The sequence below is a fragment of the Microtus pennsylvanicus genome, chromosome 4 (genome assembly GCF_037038515.1).
Source record: "Microtus pennsylvanicus isolate mMicPen1 chromosome 4, mMicPen1.hap1, whole genome shotgun sequence".
In the NCBI taxonomy this organism is placed as follows: Eukaryota; Metazoa; Chordata; class Mammalia; order Rodentia; family Cricetidae; genus Microtus; species Microtus pennsylvanicus.
The window spans coordinates 50,642,173-50,657,628 of record NC_134582.1 but is presented as its reverse complement, the minus strand read 5'-3'; the positions used below and the strand labels follow the sequence as shown (position 1 = coordinate 50,657,628).

At 44.2% G+C, this 15,456-nt stretch overlaps 1 protein-coding gene across 6 annotated transcripts in view; it reads left to right on the top strand.

The window, feature by feature from the left end:
* The first annotated feature begins 450 nt into the window (after positions 1-450).
* The window catches only part of Sap130 (Sin3A associated protein 130), a 64,049-nt gene continuing 49,043 nt past the window's right edge, over positions 451-15,456 (top strand). For 2 of the 6 annotated variants that reach the window (XM_075969085.1, XM_075969081.1), the window contains exons 1-4: positions 451-591; positions 2,111-2,228; positions 14,029-14,261; positions 15,100-15,258. In XM_075969085.1, the coding sequence (XP_075825200.1) occupies positions 2,117-2,228; positions 14,029-14,261; positions 15,100-15,258 (504 nt within the window). In that variant the 5' untranslated portion in view covers positions 451-591; positions 2,111-2,116. Of the gene's footprint in view, positions 592-1,194; positions 1,663-2,110; positions 2,229-14,028; positions 14,262-15,099; positions 15,259-15,456 lie in introns of those variants that run through there. The other 4 variants (XM_075969082.1, XM_075969083.1, XM_075969079.1 and 1 more) reach the window with 4 other exon arrangements.

Here is a 15,456-nt window from a genome sequence, read left to right as displayed (position 1 = left end):
CTCCTGTGGGGCTCAGTCCCTCCAGTGATCGCAGAATGCCAAGACCTACATGCAGAAGGAAAGAAAGGCAGAAGGTGGATACCGCGGGCTCCTGGGGCAGCCACTATCAACCTCCTTTACGTTTTGCGCATCGCACCGCCTCCACCTCCGGGGTAAAAATGCAACCGAGTGCTTTCCAGCTGAGACGAAAGCACAGAATCCTTTATCTTCTCAGTCCCAAAAAAGAAATGGCATAAACAGTCTTCAGATTTGGCTGCGAAGGAATGGGAAGCCCGCGTCGGGTCTCCCAAGCCCCGCCCTCCTAGGACAAGGGACTACATTTCCCATGGGTTTCTGTGGGTCCGAGAGGCGGGACCGACGGCCTTCCTGCTCTCTCCAGGCGAGGAGTGGCTGTCTGGGAGAGGGGCGGGGTTTGTCGCAGCCAGTGAGAGAAAGTCTCGTTACGGCGGCGGAAGCAGCGGCGCTGGAGTGAGGGGTGGGGGACAGAGTGCAATCGGCCCGGTGGTGGCTGCGGGTCCGGAGCCCGAGGACATTAGCCCCACAAGCGGAGAGCGCACAGGAGCAAGCTAGAGGCGGCGTGGCCGCGCCCAGGTAATGGCGGAACGAGAGCCGGGAGGGAGGGGAGGAGTCGAGGGGGCGGGACTGCATGGCCAGTCCCGGTGCTCGTCCCTGGGGAAGGACAGAGCCGCACAGCTCTTGCAGTCCTGATTCCAGCTCTTTAGCGAGCTGAGCAGAGCGGTTGAGTCGGCGGCAGGGCCTGGATGCTCGGTGCTCGGAAGGGCGAGAAACACCGAGGGGTGGGTGGGCAGCCCCGGGCGTGGGGGCGTGGCGGACGCGGGCCTCCGCAGGGAAGTCAGCAGGAGGGAGGACGGCCTAGGGAGTTTGGCTGCTGGAGCAGTTTAAAGTGACTCTCCACATCCGGGCCCTGCGCCCGCCGCTTTCAGACCCCTGCCGGGGCGGAGCCTCCCAGATCCCCGCCCTTCTCGCCGGGGATCGCCTCTCTTTCCTGTCTATTGGCCCAGCCGCGGAGTTTAGGCTGCTCCCCGCCCCCAGCGGGGCTGGCGTCTTATTGGCTGGCGGCCGGCGGGAGGGTGGGGCGGGCCCGGAACGCGCAGGCAGTTGCGGATTGGCGCTGGGTCCAGTGATGCGCCTCGCGTCTGGCCAATGGGCGGGCGGGGGAGGCAGGGGTAGGTTGGGTGGTAAGAGGACTGGGAGCAGAGCGGCTGGCCCTGGGGGTGAGTCTGGCGGGCGGGCTGAACCGAGGCGGGCCGGGGACGCGTTCCGAATCGCGTTCCCTCGGTGCCTGCGGAGCCCCTCGAGCCCTCCGTGGCGGCCACAGATAAAAAGGCACATTGCGTATCTTGCGGAGAGGGCTCCGTAGGAGGTTTTCCCGGGGAGACAGAGCCTCGACACCCGGAGTGTCTGGAAACGTGTGTCCTAGGATCTCGGAGGAGGAATGGGGTTAACTGGGGTAGACGGGAGATCGGCGAATCCTGACTCTTAAGGAAAAAGTGGAAGACGATTTTAAAGACTGGAAAAGGTCTCGAATCCTACCCGTGTCTCGGGTTGGGGGGGTTGTCCGTGATGAGGAAGAAAGGAAATTCTTAAATGGAGGCCTTTACGGAAAAGCGTTTGAGGATTCCGCAAGCATCGGGTCTTAATGTAAGATTTCCGATCCTTCCTTGGGGCTGGGCATTATGACATACTAATTACGGTTCTGTTTATCTTGGTGTGAGGCTTGAGTCTTTAAAAGAATCAAAGTATTTCCCATAAAATTTTACATAGATAGCCTATGTTTATGATAATAACTAACATTTGGCGGCTTTTTAATATTCAGTATCCTTTAAAAATAGAGCGATCCAAGAGTATTTTTGGAAGGTTATAGTATCCTCCAACACTTGTATAAGGGCTGTCATTATTAATTTAGCCGTAGTACATTGAAGTCCTCAATTAGATGTCTGCACCGTTGATCGCAACTCACTTTTTTAGATAAATGAAGCTGTATTTGTGTTTCTGAGAGATGTTGTGATTACCAAAGATGCTTCGATCTCTCAATATTGGTTCTAATTTCAGAATTTGGTAATAATGGAATGAATGGCTTGTTTTGCAGGTGGAAATGAGTTCCCAGCAGTTTCCTCGGTTAGGAACCCCTTCCCCTGGGCTCAGCCAGGCACCTTCACAGATCGCAAACAGTGGTTCCACAGGCTTGATAAACCAAGTTGCCACAGGTAAGATGTGTTTCATTTCTTTCATATTGCTTACTGTTTAAGAATGTTACTAACTTCTGATTAGCAAATCCCATCTAATAATCACTAGCCTACTGATTTCGAGAAAAGGATACGCTGTTTTAAAATAAGGCATATTCCCTCTTTTTAAAAAATCGCTTATATATTCTAGGGTAAGTGCAACTTTAGTAAATCATGCTTATAAAAATCATTTTTTTAAATGTGTTAGTGTGTTAGCATTTAATTAACTCTCGGTATAGGAATGGTGATGGCTGCATGAGAGAACCCCACAGTGAGTGGGACAGTTTTACTTCTTAGGACCTTAAGATCTAGGAAAAGAGAAGTAAATTGCATGTGTCTGTGTCTGTCTTCGTGCATGTGTGTTTGAAGTCAACCTCATGTGTGCTTCTCCGGGAGCTGTTCACCTTGTTTTTGGATACAGCGTCCGCTGAGTCTGGCACTCTGAGTAGGCTCGGCTGACAAGTACTTTATTGTCTGAACTGTTTCCCCAGTCCTGGAAAAGATGGTTGAAAAGTATATATTCACGTTTGCATCTTGGTTTTTTGGGTTTTTTTTTTTTTTGTAATATATCCTTTGAGTTATGTACGTTGGTTGGTTCTTATTGGGGAGTGATATTGCCTGTAACAATGTTTGGCCATAACATTTGTGGTTGTCACAACTAAGAGATACTAAATATCCTAAAATGCACCAGACAAACCTCTTCTGCCGTCTAATAATTATCAAGGCCAGTGAACAATCTTCAAATGTTTTTTTCACGCTATAATAAGTACACATTGCAAGCTGGAATAGAGTCCTTTTCCTGGTCTGTTTCATCACAATCCAGTATTCTTTATGGCAAATGCCCCTGTTGTTTAGTCGCCTCTCAAGGCAAAGGCTGAGGCATCTTTAGTTGTAATTGACTGTATTCTCTTTCTGCTCTTTCCTCCTTCTCCCCAGCCCTAGCATTGGCTCATAATGTACTAGACTGGCCTCAAACTCTTGATTCTCCTACCTCAAGAGAGTTCTAGGATCACAAGTTTGTCCCACCATGCCTGGCTGATATTACCCACCAGTGAACTGTGGCCTTACTATTTTGGGCTCGTTTCTATTGCTTTGACTACTTCCTGCTAACTTGGCCCAGGTCTTGCTCCCATTTCTATGATGGCACTGCCTTTCTTCTTTTCCAGGTTTAGTTATTTGGCTAATTGTTCTTCCTTGAGGACTCATCTTAAATGCCTTTGTTTTGGGTTTTTTTGGTTTTTCGAGACAGGGTTTCTCTGTAGCTTTGAAGCCTGTCCTGGAACTAGCTCTTGTAGACCAGGCTGACCTCGAACTCACAGAGACGCCTCCCGAGTGCTGGGATTAAAGGCGTGCCACCACCGCCCAGCTTAAATGCCATTTTTTGAATGTCTTTGCTGACTTTCTTTTCTACTATGTTTCAGATCCTGTGTGTCTCATAAACCTTTGTAGGTACATACTTACTGTAATGGATATTGTGCACGGTTGTAATCAACAACTTCTCTTAGAGCCTCTAAAGTTCTTTATTTCTTGTTAGGCTAGTGGTGCACATCTGTGACCCAAGCACTTGAGCAGTTGAAGAAAGCAATGTAGCTGGTTTGGCTAGAAAGCAGATATAAGACCATGGACATTGTGAGACCACTGCCTACCCCAAAAGAGTTCTGGCAGCGTTTTGTCTTTAGCATAAGAGCTGGAGCTAAGAACATTGGTTTTTGAAGGGAAAGAAATGAGAGCTAGCTGTACCTATGGAAAAAGAAAAGCAGATTGTCTTTGGAGCTTGGCAAAGTGCTGCTTGATGCTAAGACTTCCTTCTGGATGTTTCCATACTTCACCCTCACACTCTGATGCCTCCCGCACGTTTCAAGACCAGCTTAAAACTTAATAGTTTTTTGAAATTTTTCCTGAACAGTTTGTTTGTAACTTTCTCTTTTCATTCTCCAAATCAGGTTTTTGTTGTTGTTGTTTTCCATTTCCTTTTATTTTCTTAAGTAAATCAAATTCATTTTCCAAACAAAAAAAATGTTGTCTGGGATTAACCAGTACAACATGATATAATAGCTTCATGGTTATTCAGGTTCCTTCTTTTTAAGCAGCTGTCAATGCAGCTCTCTTGACAGAGTGCTTGCCTAGCCGACTGAAGCTCTGGGCTCCGTCCCTAGCATCACATAAATGGGATATGGTGGTACAAGTTTATAACCCCAACTCTTAGAAGGCAGAGGAAAGGGGGTCAGGAGTTAAAGACCAGCCCTGGCTACATAGCGTATCCAAGACTGTCCTGTATTACATGAGATCTTAGTCACGATAAAAGAGGAGGATGGAGGAAGAGAGGAAGTTTTCACCTACATAGATATTTCTCTGTTTCAGGAGAGATGATCTGGGGTCTGTCCTAAGCATGCCAGGAATTTTAAAGTGTATGTTCAAAATTAGGAAGTAGAAATAGTTAATGCTCCCAGGTTGTTTTGTTGAAAATGAGTGGACTTGTGGTTGGGATATAACTCGGTGGCACGGTGCTTATCTTGAATGTTTCAGATCTATGGTATTCTTCCTCAGCAACTCCAACCCTCCCATATAAATAAAGAATAAATGTGTGGAGGAAACACATAAATGAATTCCCAAATAGTCTAATGGGTAATGATTAATACATTCCAGTTAAATAACATTGTTAAAAATCTATCTACATGGACCAAAATAGGCTTTGGGAAAGCTTAGGAAACTGTCCATTTTCATAATTTTTTTTCCTGGTTTGGATGACCAGGAAAGTAAACAATAGCTGGGCAGTGGTAGTGCACACCTTTAATCCCATCTCTTGGGGCGCAGAAACAGGTGGATCTCTGTGAGTTCAAGGCTACCCTGGTCTACAGAACAAGTTCCAGGACTTGCTCCTTAGCTACAGAGAAACCCTGTTTCAGAAAAAAAAAAATCAATCGGACATAAAAGACAGAATGCATTTGTTTATAATATGGTCATATACACAGAAAACGTTATTCTTTTGTTAAAAAGCTGTCAGAATAAGTGGCATTAGTAAAATAATAGGCTACAAAATCAATGTGCAAAAATTCATTATATGTCTGAATACTGACAATAGACATTTTTTTCATGGGTCTGTAGTTTATGTATGTGTGTGTTTGTGTGGGTTTGTATGTGTGTGCCAAAAATCATGTCACGTCTTCCTTGGTCACTCTCTATCTTTAATGTTTGAGACAGGGTCTTTTGCTGACCCTGGAAGTCATGGATTTAGCTAGATTGGCCAGCCACTGGCCTTCAGGGATCTGCCTCACAGCCCCCATCCCCACCAAGGACTGGAGTTCAGGTATGTGCCACCATGCTCATCTCTTCTGTGGGCACTGAGCATCCAAACTCGGGTCCTGTGCTTGTGTAGCAAGCACTTACTGACTGGTCCCCCTTCCCAGCTTAGACACTAGTGGCTTTTGTTGTTGTTGTTTAATGTTGGTTTACAATAGCTACAAAAAGTGATAGAGGAAAGATTGAAGAAAATCCTTGTAAGGCTGAGTAAGGTGTCACACTCCTTTGATACCAGTACTCAGGAGGTCAAAACAGACTCGGTGAGCTTGAGGCTACCCTAATCTATATAGGATGTTCCAGGCCAGCCATGATAACATAGTGAGACCCCATCTCAACATAATATATTTAAGTCAAACACATTGGGATATTGACACAAATGAGATATTGCCGGAGATCTTAAAGACCTAGATAAATAAAAAATCTTTATGATCACAAATTGAAGTACTTAATATTTTCAATACCATCGTTTCTTCCCTAAGTGATACTATATATATGCAAAGAAATCATAATACCCTTGTGTACTTTTTTATACAATCTTGAGAGCCTGATTCTAAAATTTATGGGGAAATCCAAAGGGTTTACGGATTTTTGTTTGTTTGTTTTTGTTTTTCTAGACAGGGTTTCTTTTTTTTTAATATTTATTTATTATGTATACAACATTCTGCCTCCATGTATGCCTGCAGGCCAGAAGAGGGCGCCAGATCTCACTACAGTTGGTTGTGAGCCACCATGTGGTTGCTGGGAATTGAACTCAGGTCCTCTGGAAGAACAGTCAATGCTCTTAACCACTGAGCCATCTCTCCAGTCCCTAGACAGGGTTTCTATGTAACTTTGGAGCCTATCCTGGAACTAGCTCTTGTAGACCAGGCTAACCTTGAACTCACAGAGATATGCCTGCCTCTGCCTCCTGAGTGCTGGGATTAAAGGTGTGTGCCACCACTGCCTCGCTTGGGTTTAAGGATTTTTAAAGCAATTATGACCCCAGAGAAAGGAAAATCATTTCACAACTTATTATAAAGCTTCATTAATCAAGATGGTATAGTATTGACATAATATAGATGAATAAAGTAAACTGGAAAGTCATTTATAGAAAGTCATTTATAGATAGACAGATATAGCCAGTTTTTTTTAACAGAAGTGTATAATTAAATAGGGACATAAATTGGAATAAACATACCAGTATGGAGGGAGAAAACAACTTTGTAGGATTTGCTTATTTCTTCTGCCCTGGGACCTGGAGATCAAACACAGGTCATCAGTCTCACATAGGAGTTATCTAGCTAGCCCCAAAATACCAGCATATGGGGAAAAATAGACTTTGACCATTGCTTTCTTAAGTAAAAATTAATTCAAGATGTACCATGGATCTAAATATAAAAATTTTAATTTCTAAAAGAAAACTTAGGAGAAACAGTTTGCAACTTCTCAGGTCACGAAAAAAATGCTAATTGTAAAAAACAGTTAATGTAAATTGAAAATAACTTAATTTCAGAAGACATCACTAATATCAAATGGAACACCACAAAGAGCATAAAGATATTTTTAATAATGTATTTGTAATGACTCATATTCTGAATGTAGAAAGAACTCCTATAATGGAATAATAAAAAGATTAAGAGCCTAATTTTTTAATTGTGTACTTAATAGATACCCAACTATAAAAGCTTTCTATCTAAGTGCTAAAGAAGTACATGAAAAGATGCATATCGTTTCTCATCCTTGGACCAGTGAAGATCAACACCTCAGTAGCTAGCATATATCCACGGAATAACTGAAGCTAGTGACTGAGTGCCTCGCATTGGATGACAGTGAAGCAGCAGAGCTCTTAGTGTTGGCGTGGAGTTGGGGAGGGGGCTACAAAATGTCTAGCCACTTTGGAAAACAGTTTGGCAGAATCTTACAAAATTAAACATGTACTAACTCACAACTGACCACTCTTGTTCCTTCAGTATTTAACCAAGTTAAGTGAGTGTATGCTTATTCAAAGATTTGTTCTTAAATGTTTATAGAATTTTTGTTTCTGATAGCCAAAAACTGGGAAAATTTAGATGTTTGTCAAATGGTGACTGGATAAGCTGGTTGTGCTGTGCCTGTTTAATATGCTGCTCGTACACAGCACCAAAGCCCCTGCATCAGTACACATGCACATAAGAACATGGATGGAAAAGAAGCCAGACTCACGGAACCACACATTTATGGTTCTCTCTGTGCGGAATCCTGGACATGACAAGTGTAGTAACAGAGCAAGTCAGTAATGTCTAGGGACTCGGGAGGGAGGTGGGAGGGAGGGAGAGAGGGAAGTGAGCAAAGGGATATGAGTGAACTAGTTAGCAGTGTTCCGATGGACAGTGTCTGTGTGGTAACTGAGTTATGGTTACAGCATTGCAGGCTTTTCTGAATTTTTCATTTTTATTAGCATATATTATTGAATTAGTGGATTTTATCTGTAGATTATACCTCAGTAAAGCTGATTGACTAAGAATGGATAAGAAATGAGCATATGCTTCACTAAAGAAGACAAATAAATGCTGTGGGAGCACATTCCGCTCTTCAGCCAATAGCTTTTAAGATACCAGCCCACTTGGGCATGGCCTCTTATACTGTAAAAGCAGTTATAAAGTGTGACCCGCTCTCTAGCAGCCAGAAGCAAGAGGCACACCGCCAGCAAACAACAAGAAGCTGCGTTAAACTCTATTTTTTTTCTAAAATTCCTTTTCAAGCTTTCTCAGGTTTTACATGAATTTAGTCCACCACATTGAGCGCCAATTGTTGCAAGGAACCACTTGGCTGCTTGTTCGTTTCCCAGCCGCCCAGACCCCCAAAATAACCACACAGAAACTGTATTAATTAAATCACTGCTTGGCCCATTATCTCCAGGTTCTTATTAGCTAACTCTTAGATCTTAATTTAGCCCATTTCTATCAATCTGTGTATCACCATGAGGTTGTGGCCTACCAGGAAAGTTTCCACATGTCTATCTCTAGCAGCAGATCCATGATGTCCCCTGACTCCGCCCCTCTTTCTCCCAGCATTCAGTCTAATCCTCCCCACCTACCTAAGTTCTGCCCTATCAACAAGCCAAGGCAGTTTCTTTATTCATTAATGGTAATCACAGCACACAGAGGAGACTCCCACATCAAATAAATGGCTTTTAATCATTAAAAAAATAATAAACTATTGAGCATTGCTGGTCATTGTGGCAATCCTAGTCCAAGCCCTACTTAGATGTATGCTATCCGTCCACTAGAATGGCTGTGTGTGTATCAAGGATTTGTGAGATGGAGAGGCCTGGAACCTGCAAACACTGCTGGCAGAAACAGTGGAAACTACTCTGACAGTCTCTTAGACAGTTAAACATTAACATTTTACATCACCATCTGCTCACAAGAGTGCTGATAAAGATCCTATAAAAAGCCATTGAATTCTCTTCAGAGAAACACTATTGCAGTGGTTCTCAGCCTTGCTAATACTGCAGCCATTTAATACAGTTCCACATGTTGTAAAACCCAACCTTAAATTATTTCTGTTGCTACTTCATAGCTGTAATTTTGTTACTGTTATGGATCGTAATGTAAATGTTTGTGTTTTCCAAAGGGGTCTTGACCCACAGGTTGAGAACCAGTGCACTATTGTGTGTACACTGTAACTCAGTCAAGTGATTATACAAATCTCAACTGTAAAATTTCTGAGTCCTCTGGAGAGTCAAGTCAATTGTGTGTAAAATAAAAAAATACACTTGCAGCTGGACAGATGACTCGGCTGTTAAGAGTACTTCCTAGCCGGGCGGTGGTGGCGCAAGCCTTTAATCCCAGCACTCGGGAGGCAGAGGCAGGCGGATCTCTGTGAGTTCGAGACCAGCCTGGTCTACAGAGCTAGTTCCAGGACAGGCTCCAAAGCCACAGAGAAACCCTGTCTCGAAAAAACCAAAAAAAAAAAAAAAAGAGTACTTCCTACTTTTGTAGAGGACCTAAGTTGAGCTCCCAGCACCTACATGAGGTGACTCACAATTGTGTGTAACTAACTCCAGCTCTAGGGAACCTGACACCCTCTTCAGGACTCCAAGGGCATCTGCACTCAACATGCATACACACACACACACACACATCATTTTTAAAACCTTCTAAAAAGAAAATGAACAGAAAGCATTTCATTCAGCTCTTGTGCTTTCAGAAGCAGTTTCGTGAAGAGTTTATTGGGGCTTTCGGAATAACCTAAAATAACCATAAATAATACAGCAGTAGCGTTTTACAAACGATGCAGGAAGTGGGGGCTAAGGAGATGACTTGGTGTAAAGTGTCTGGTGTGCAAGCATGACCTGAGTTTAGATTCCCCACACCATGTTGAATGATGGGGCCGGGCGGTGGTGGCGCACGCCTTTAATCCCAGCACTTGGGAGGCAGAGGCAGGCGGATCTCTGTGAGTTCGAGGCCAGCCTGGTCTATAAGAGCTAGTTCCAGGACAGGAACCAAAAAGCTATGGAGAAACCCTGTCTCGAAAATCCAAAAAAAAAAAGAAAAAAAAGAAAGAAAGATGGGCATGTGGACACATACCTATAACTGCATTTTGGGGCACAGAGACAGGCAGCTCCCAGGGGCTCTAGCCAACGTGGCGAACTCTCCCTTCCTCAAAGTATAAGGTGGAAAGAAGTAGAGAAAAACACTGTCAACCTTTGGCCTCCAGAGGGCACAGAACAGATGAGTTCACCTGCATATACTATACCCTCCAAAAAAACTGTCATATATTATAATTGATACATGACAACAATAGGTTTGTTTGTAGCCAGTAGAATATTATTAGCACTACCATTTATAATAGCAAAGCTTGAAAACTATCCTAAATGTCTCTTAGCAGGAAGACAGATAACCTATGACTTATTCACATGGTGACTGACCTACTGTGACATGCTGAGAATGAAAAATTTCTGCCTGCATGTGGTAGTATGCCCATCATATCTGTAAGTAAGTAGGGTATGTCTGTCATAAGTTTAGCTGTGTAGGGCTCAAAATGGCACGAACCTAGGGTTAGAAAGTTGAATAGTGGACATCTTAGGAAAGGTGATGACCTTCATAGAGCTGAGTGGCAGGTGTCTGGGGCAGTGGTGTTTTGGTTTTTACCTGGGTGTTGGTATTTTGGGTGAGTTTGGTTCTTGTCATTGTTCCTGGGGAGACATGACTAAATAAATGTCCACTAACCACACATGGGAAACCACTGGAAGGCCAAAGTAAGAGTTCTACCCAAGTCCACCTTGACCAGTGAGGTCTTGTGTTGTTTTTGTTGTTTGGGTTTCTGTTTTTGTTTGTTAGGTTGGCTGACTTTTTTTTGGTTTGTCAAGACAGGGTTTTTCTGTGTAGCCTTGGCTGTCCTGGAACTCTCTCTCTCTAGATCAGGCTAGCCTCGAACTCATAGATCCTCCTGCCTCTGCTTCCCTGAGTACTAGGATTAAAGGTGTGTGTTATCACTGCCCAGCAAACCAATGAGTTTTATTGGGGTTAATTATAGAAAATACTGGTGAGAATAGAGGAGCAGACACGACACAGAGACACCACCTCACCAGAGCCCACCTCAGCATGGGTGACAGCTGGAGGATGGAGCACACTGCACAGACCTGCCAGCAGTTCCCAGGCTGCTCTGCCTGTTTTGGGTTCCTTAGCTACCACTGGGTGTCTCTCAACAGTCCTTACAGCTCATCTGTGCTTGAAGAGGAGAAGCCGGGCGCGTCTTGTCAGTTCAGGGACTTTCTGAAGCCTCTGAGTGGTTTACTTTCTCAGTGTGATAAGATGCACAGTAGACTGTTTTACCTCCCCAGATTCTTTTGAAGATGGAAAGGTTTGTTTAGAGGAAATTGCTACACAGCCCTGACTTAATCATATCTTTAAAAAAAAATCAAGTTTATCTTTGCTATATAATATTGAATTTATAAATCTAACAGAATACTTTTTATTTAATAGAACTTTTTTGAGATTTATTAGGTACACAGTGTTCTGCCTGCATGATTGCATGCAGGCCAGAAGAGGGCTCCAAATCTCATTATAGACGGTTGGGAGCTACCATGTAGTTGCTGGGAATTGAACTCAGGACCTCTGGAAGACCAGGCAGTGCTCCTGTCCACTGAGCCATCTCTCCAGCCCTTAATAGAACATTTTTAAAAAACATACTTAACAGACTTTTGTATTAAAGTACTCATGTTTGTTAATGCCAATATTCTTAAGAGTTCACAGGACTTTTTCCCTTTTATTGAAAAGAGATATTTTTCATACACTATTCCGATTACAGTTCCCTCCCCTTGCTCCTCCCAAGTTACTCCCCACCTCCTCTCCCCTCCAGATCCACACCCTGTTTCTCTTTAGAAAACAAACAGACATCCGAGGAATAATAAGATGAATCAAAACCAAATCGTAAGATGACAGAACAAGCAGACAGGAAGAAGTGCTGAAGACAGAGCACCAGAGCTGCACATAGATGCAGGGAAACCTGCTCTCACACGCCACAGGAAGCCACAGAAACCCAGAACCGGAAGGTGCATTCACACAAAGGACCTGTAAAGTCATGGTGGGGGTGGAGCCCTGACTTAATTTCTTTAGACAAAGCCTCTAAAGAAGCCAGTGAGCCTTGCGATGGTGGCGCACGCCTTTAATCCCAGCACTTGGGAGGCAGAGGTAGGCGGATCTCTGTGAGTTCGAGACCAGCCTGGTCTACAGAGCTATAGAGAAACCCTGTCTCGAAAAACCAAAAAAAAAAAAAAAAGAAGCCAGTGAGTTCATTGGGCTTGGCCATCTACTGCTGGGCATGGTTTGTCTCCCGTGAGACTCCCTTGGAGGAAACGCAAGTGGATATCAACTGGAGATTGATTAGGGATTAGGGATGGGGCGTGTGTCTCCCAGCTGTAGGACCCCATCTGGAGCAGACCCTGTGCATGTGGCCACACTCTCTGTGACTTCGTATGTACACCAGCCTGGTGTGTCTAGAAGACCTTGATTCCTTGGTGCCCTCCATCCCCTCTGGCTCTTACACTCTTTCCACATCTTCTTCTGCAGGGTTCCCTGAGACCTGAGGGAAGGAATTCGATGGATTAATTTAGGACTTAGTGTTTCTCTATCTCTCACTCTGCATATTGATTGGCTGTGGGTCTCCATATTTGTTCCCATCTCCGGCAGGAGGAAGCTTCTCTGATGATGCCTGAGAAGACAGTGACTTAAATGAGCTCAGCAGAATTTGTTGCTACATTCCTTTAGCAGAGCAGTAGTAGAGCCATGGCCTGTCTAGTCTCAGGTTCTTGGCTACCCAAGCAGCATGAGGCATGACTTCTGTCTCGTGGAGTGGACTTGAACTCAAATCAGATATTTGCTGGTTACTCCCACAAACATTGTGCTACTATTGTACCAGTATATCTTGCAGACAGGGCACTTTTGTAGATTGAAGATTAAACATCTTTTGAATGCCAAGTTTTTAAAACTTTAACCAGTAATGGTGGTGTGTACTTGTAATCTCAAACACTTAAGCTGAGACAGAAGGATCACAAGATAGAGACCAATCTGGGCTACAAAATAACACATTCTTTTGAAAAATAAGCAAGTCATTTTAAGTGAAGTTGTACTGTATCCTATCATATGCTTTCAACTATTAGAGGGTTTTTTGTTTTAATTTTGTTTGTGTCTGTGGGCATGTGTGTGTGCAAGTCAGAGGAAAATTGCAGGTATTGCCTCTCTCCTTCTACTGTGTAGGTTCTAGGGATCAAACTCGAGAGTCAGCCTTGGCAGGAGGTATCTTTCCCCCACTGAACTACTATTTGAGCTTATTTTCAATGACTGTCAAGACGCAGTGTTCATATTCAGAGGAAACCTTACATCCCACAGTTTTGACTCTTGGCTCCACTTAGAACAAGCCTCACAAGGGGCTGGAGAGATGGCTCAGCCATTGAGTGTTCTTGCTGTTTCTGCAAGTTCCTGGGTTTGGTTCCCAGCTCCATATGATGGTTCACAACCATCTTTGACTCCAGTTTCAGAATGTCTGATGCCTTCTTCTGACTTCCACAGGCACCAGGCACACACACATGTAATACATGTAGACAAAGAACTTATTAATGAAAGAAAAAAAGAAAATCGTACATGTCTTAGACATGGGGCACACTCATAATCCCAGCATTTGGAAGGCAGAGGCAGAAAGATTGCTGCAAATATGGCATTAGCTGACTATATAATGAGTTCCAGGTCAACCAGGACTATAAAGCTAGAATGGTAGAAATCCTTGTAAGAGAATCAGTAACAGCATATACATAAAACCCCAGCACTCCAGAAGCTAGATGAGAGAATCACAAATTAGAGGCTGTCCAGACTGCAATAATGAGGCCCCTTGTCGACGAAGAAAACAGCATCCTGTGGAATTGGTCACTGTTTCATTCCTTGACAGCAAGGATACTCTGTGTTATATTGATTAATCTTAGAAAATTGTAATAATGCCTTTTCCATCTTACTATCTTTACTAGTTAACGATGAGTCTGGCCGAGATGCAGATGTCAGTACCAGGGAGCATGTGGGCACTAGCAGCTCCCTGCCACCCCGGGAAGAGAAGCAGGAGCCGGTGGTGGTAAGGCCCTATCCACAGGTACAGATGCTGCCTGCACACCATGCCGTCCCATCAGCCACCCCTGTCGCAGTGACGGCCCCGCCAGCACATCTGACACCAGCAGTACCACTGTTCTCAGACGGGATTATGAAGGTAACAGAGTTTAAAGAGTCGCACTGAGCCACAGCTGAAGGCAGCTAGCGCTTGTAGCAAAGCTCACAATCTTAGTTGTGTCCTAGGATGCTCCTTGAACTTTTCCTTTTTGGCTGTCCATTCAGACTCCCCTGTAATTTGGGGCTTTGCTATGCTACAGTAATAGACTGTGCTGGGCAGTTGTAATCACAGGACCTTTTCTATTACCCATTGTTGCTGTTGTTGCTATTGTTGTTGTATTTTTATGGGGTTGATTGTCTTTGAAACACAGTATGATACTACAGTCCAGGCTAACCTGGAATTCTTCGTGTAGACAAAGCTAGCCTAAAACTTCTGACAGTTATCTTGGTTCTGCCTCCCAGTTGCTGGGATTACAGGTTTGTTCCACCATATCTTAACTTTGTTACATAAATGATAATTGTTCAGCTTGCAGACATGCTAAGTGAGCTTTAGCCTGGCACTCTTTCATCTGGAGGTATCTGAGCATGTTGCTCTGTGTGTTAGTAAGTTCATGTTTTGGGTACTGAGAGTTCTGTCTGCTTCTGCCCGACTGTGGAAGACAAGGATATAGTGTGAGCAGTACAAATCTGGGCTGTAGGCCCAGTTCTGCTTTGTACTTGATGTGGGGCTGAGTGAGACGTTTAGTCTTGTTTGTGCACTTCTTCCTCTGTACTGTAAAAATCACCAGTACTGCAGAGAAGCCGGGCCACTGGCAGGAGAGCATACGATACCTGTCTCATCGTGTGTGCCACTCTCCAGATTGGATTTCTGCTGTGAACGTGGAGTGCAGCTCAGGAGCAAAGCTATTGACGTGTCTCCTGTGCTCTTCTGCTTGCAGCCACCGCCGAAGCCCACCATGCCTAGCCGTCCCATTGCTCCTGCTCCTCCTTCTACCATATCACTTCCCCCGAAAGTTCCAGGACAGGTTACTGTCACTATGGAGAACAGCATCCCTCAAGCTTCAGCCATTCCGGTAGCAACAATCAGTGGACAACAGGTTATTTTCCCCCCTAATTGGTTTTCTAGCTACAGTCTCCAGCTGCTGATGATTATGTATGGAACTCCAGGGCACATTGGACACTATCCTAAATAGTTAAGTAGTTTCTGATACCCACAGAGAAACAGTAGCATTGAAATCAAACGAGTAAAACCCAGGCTGCTTAGTGGGTAGGCTGTATCTGCTGAGCATATTATG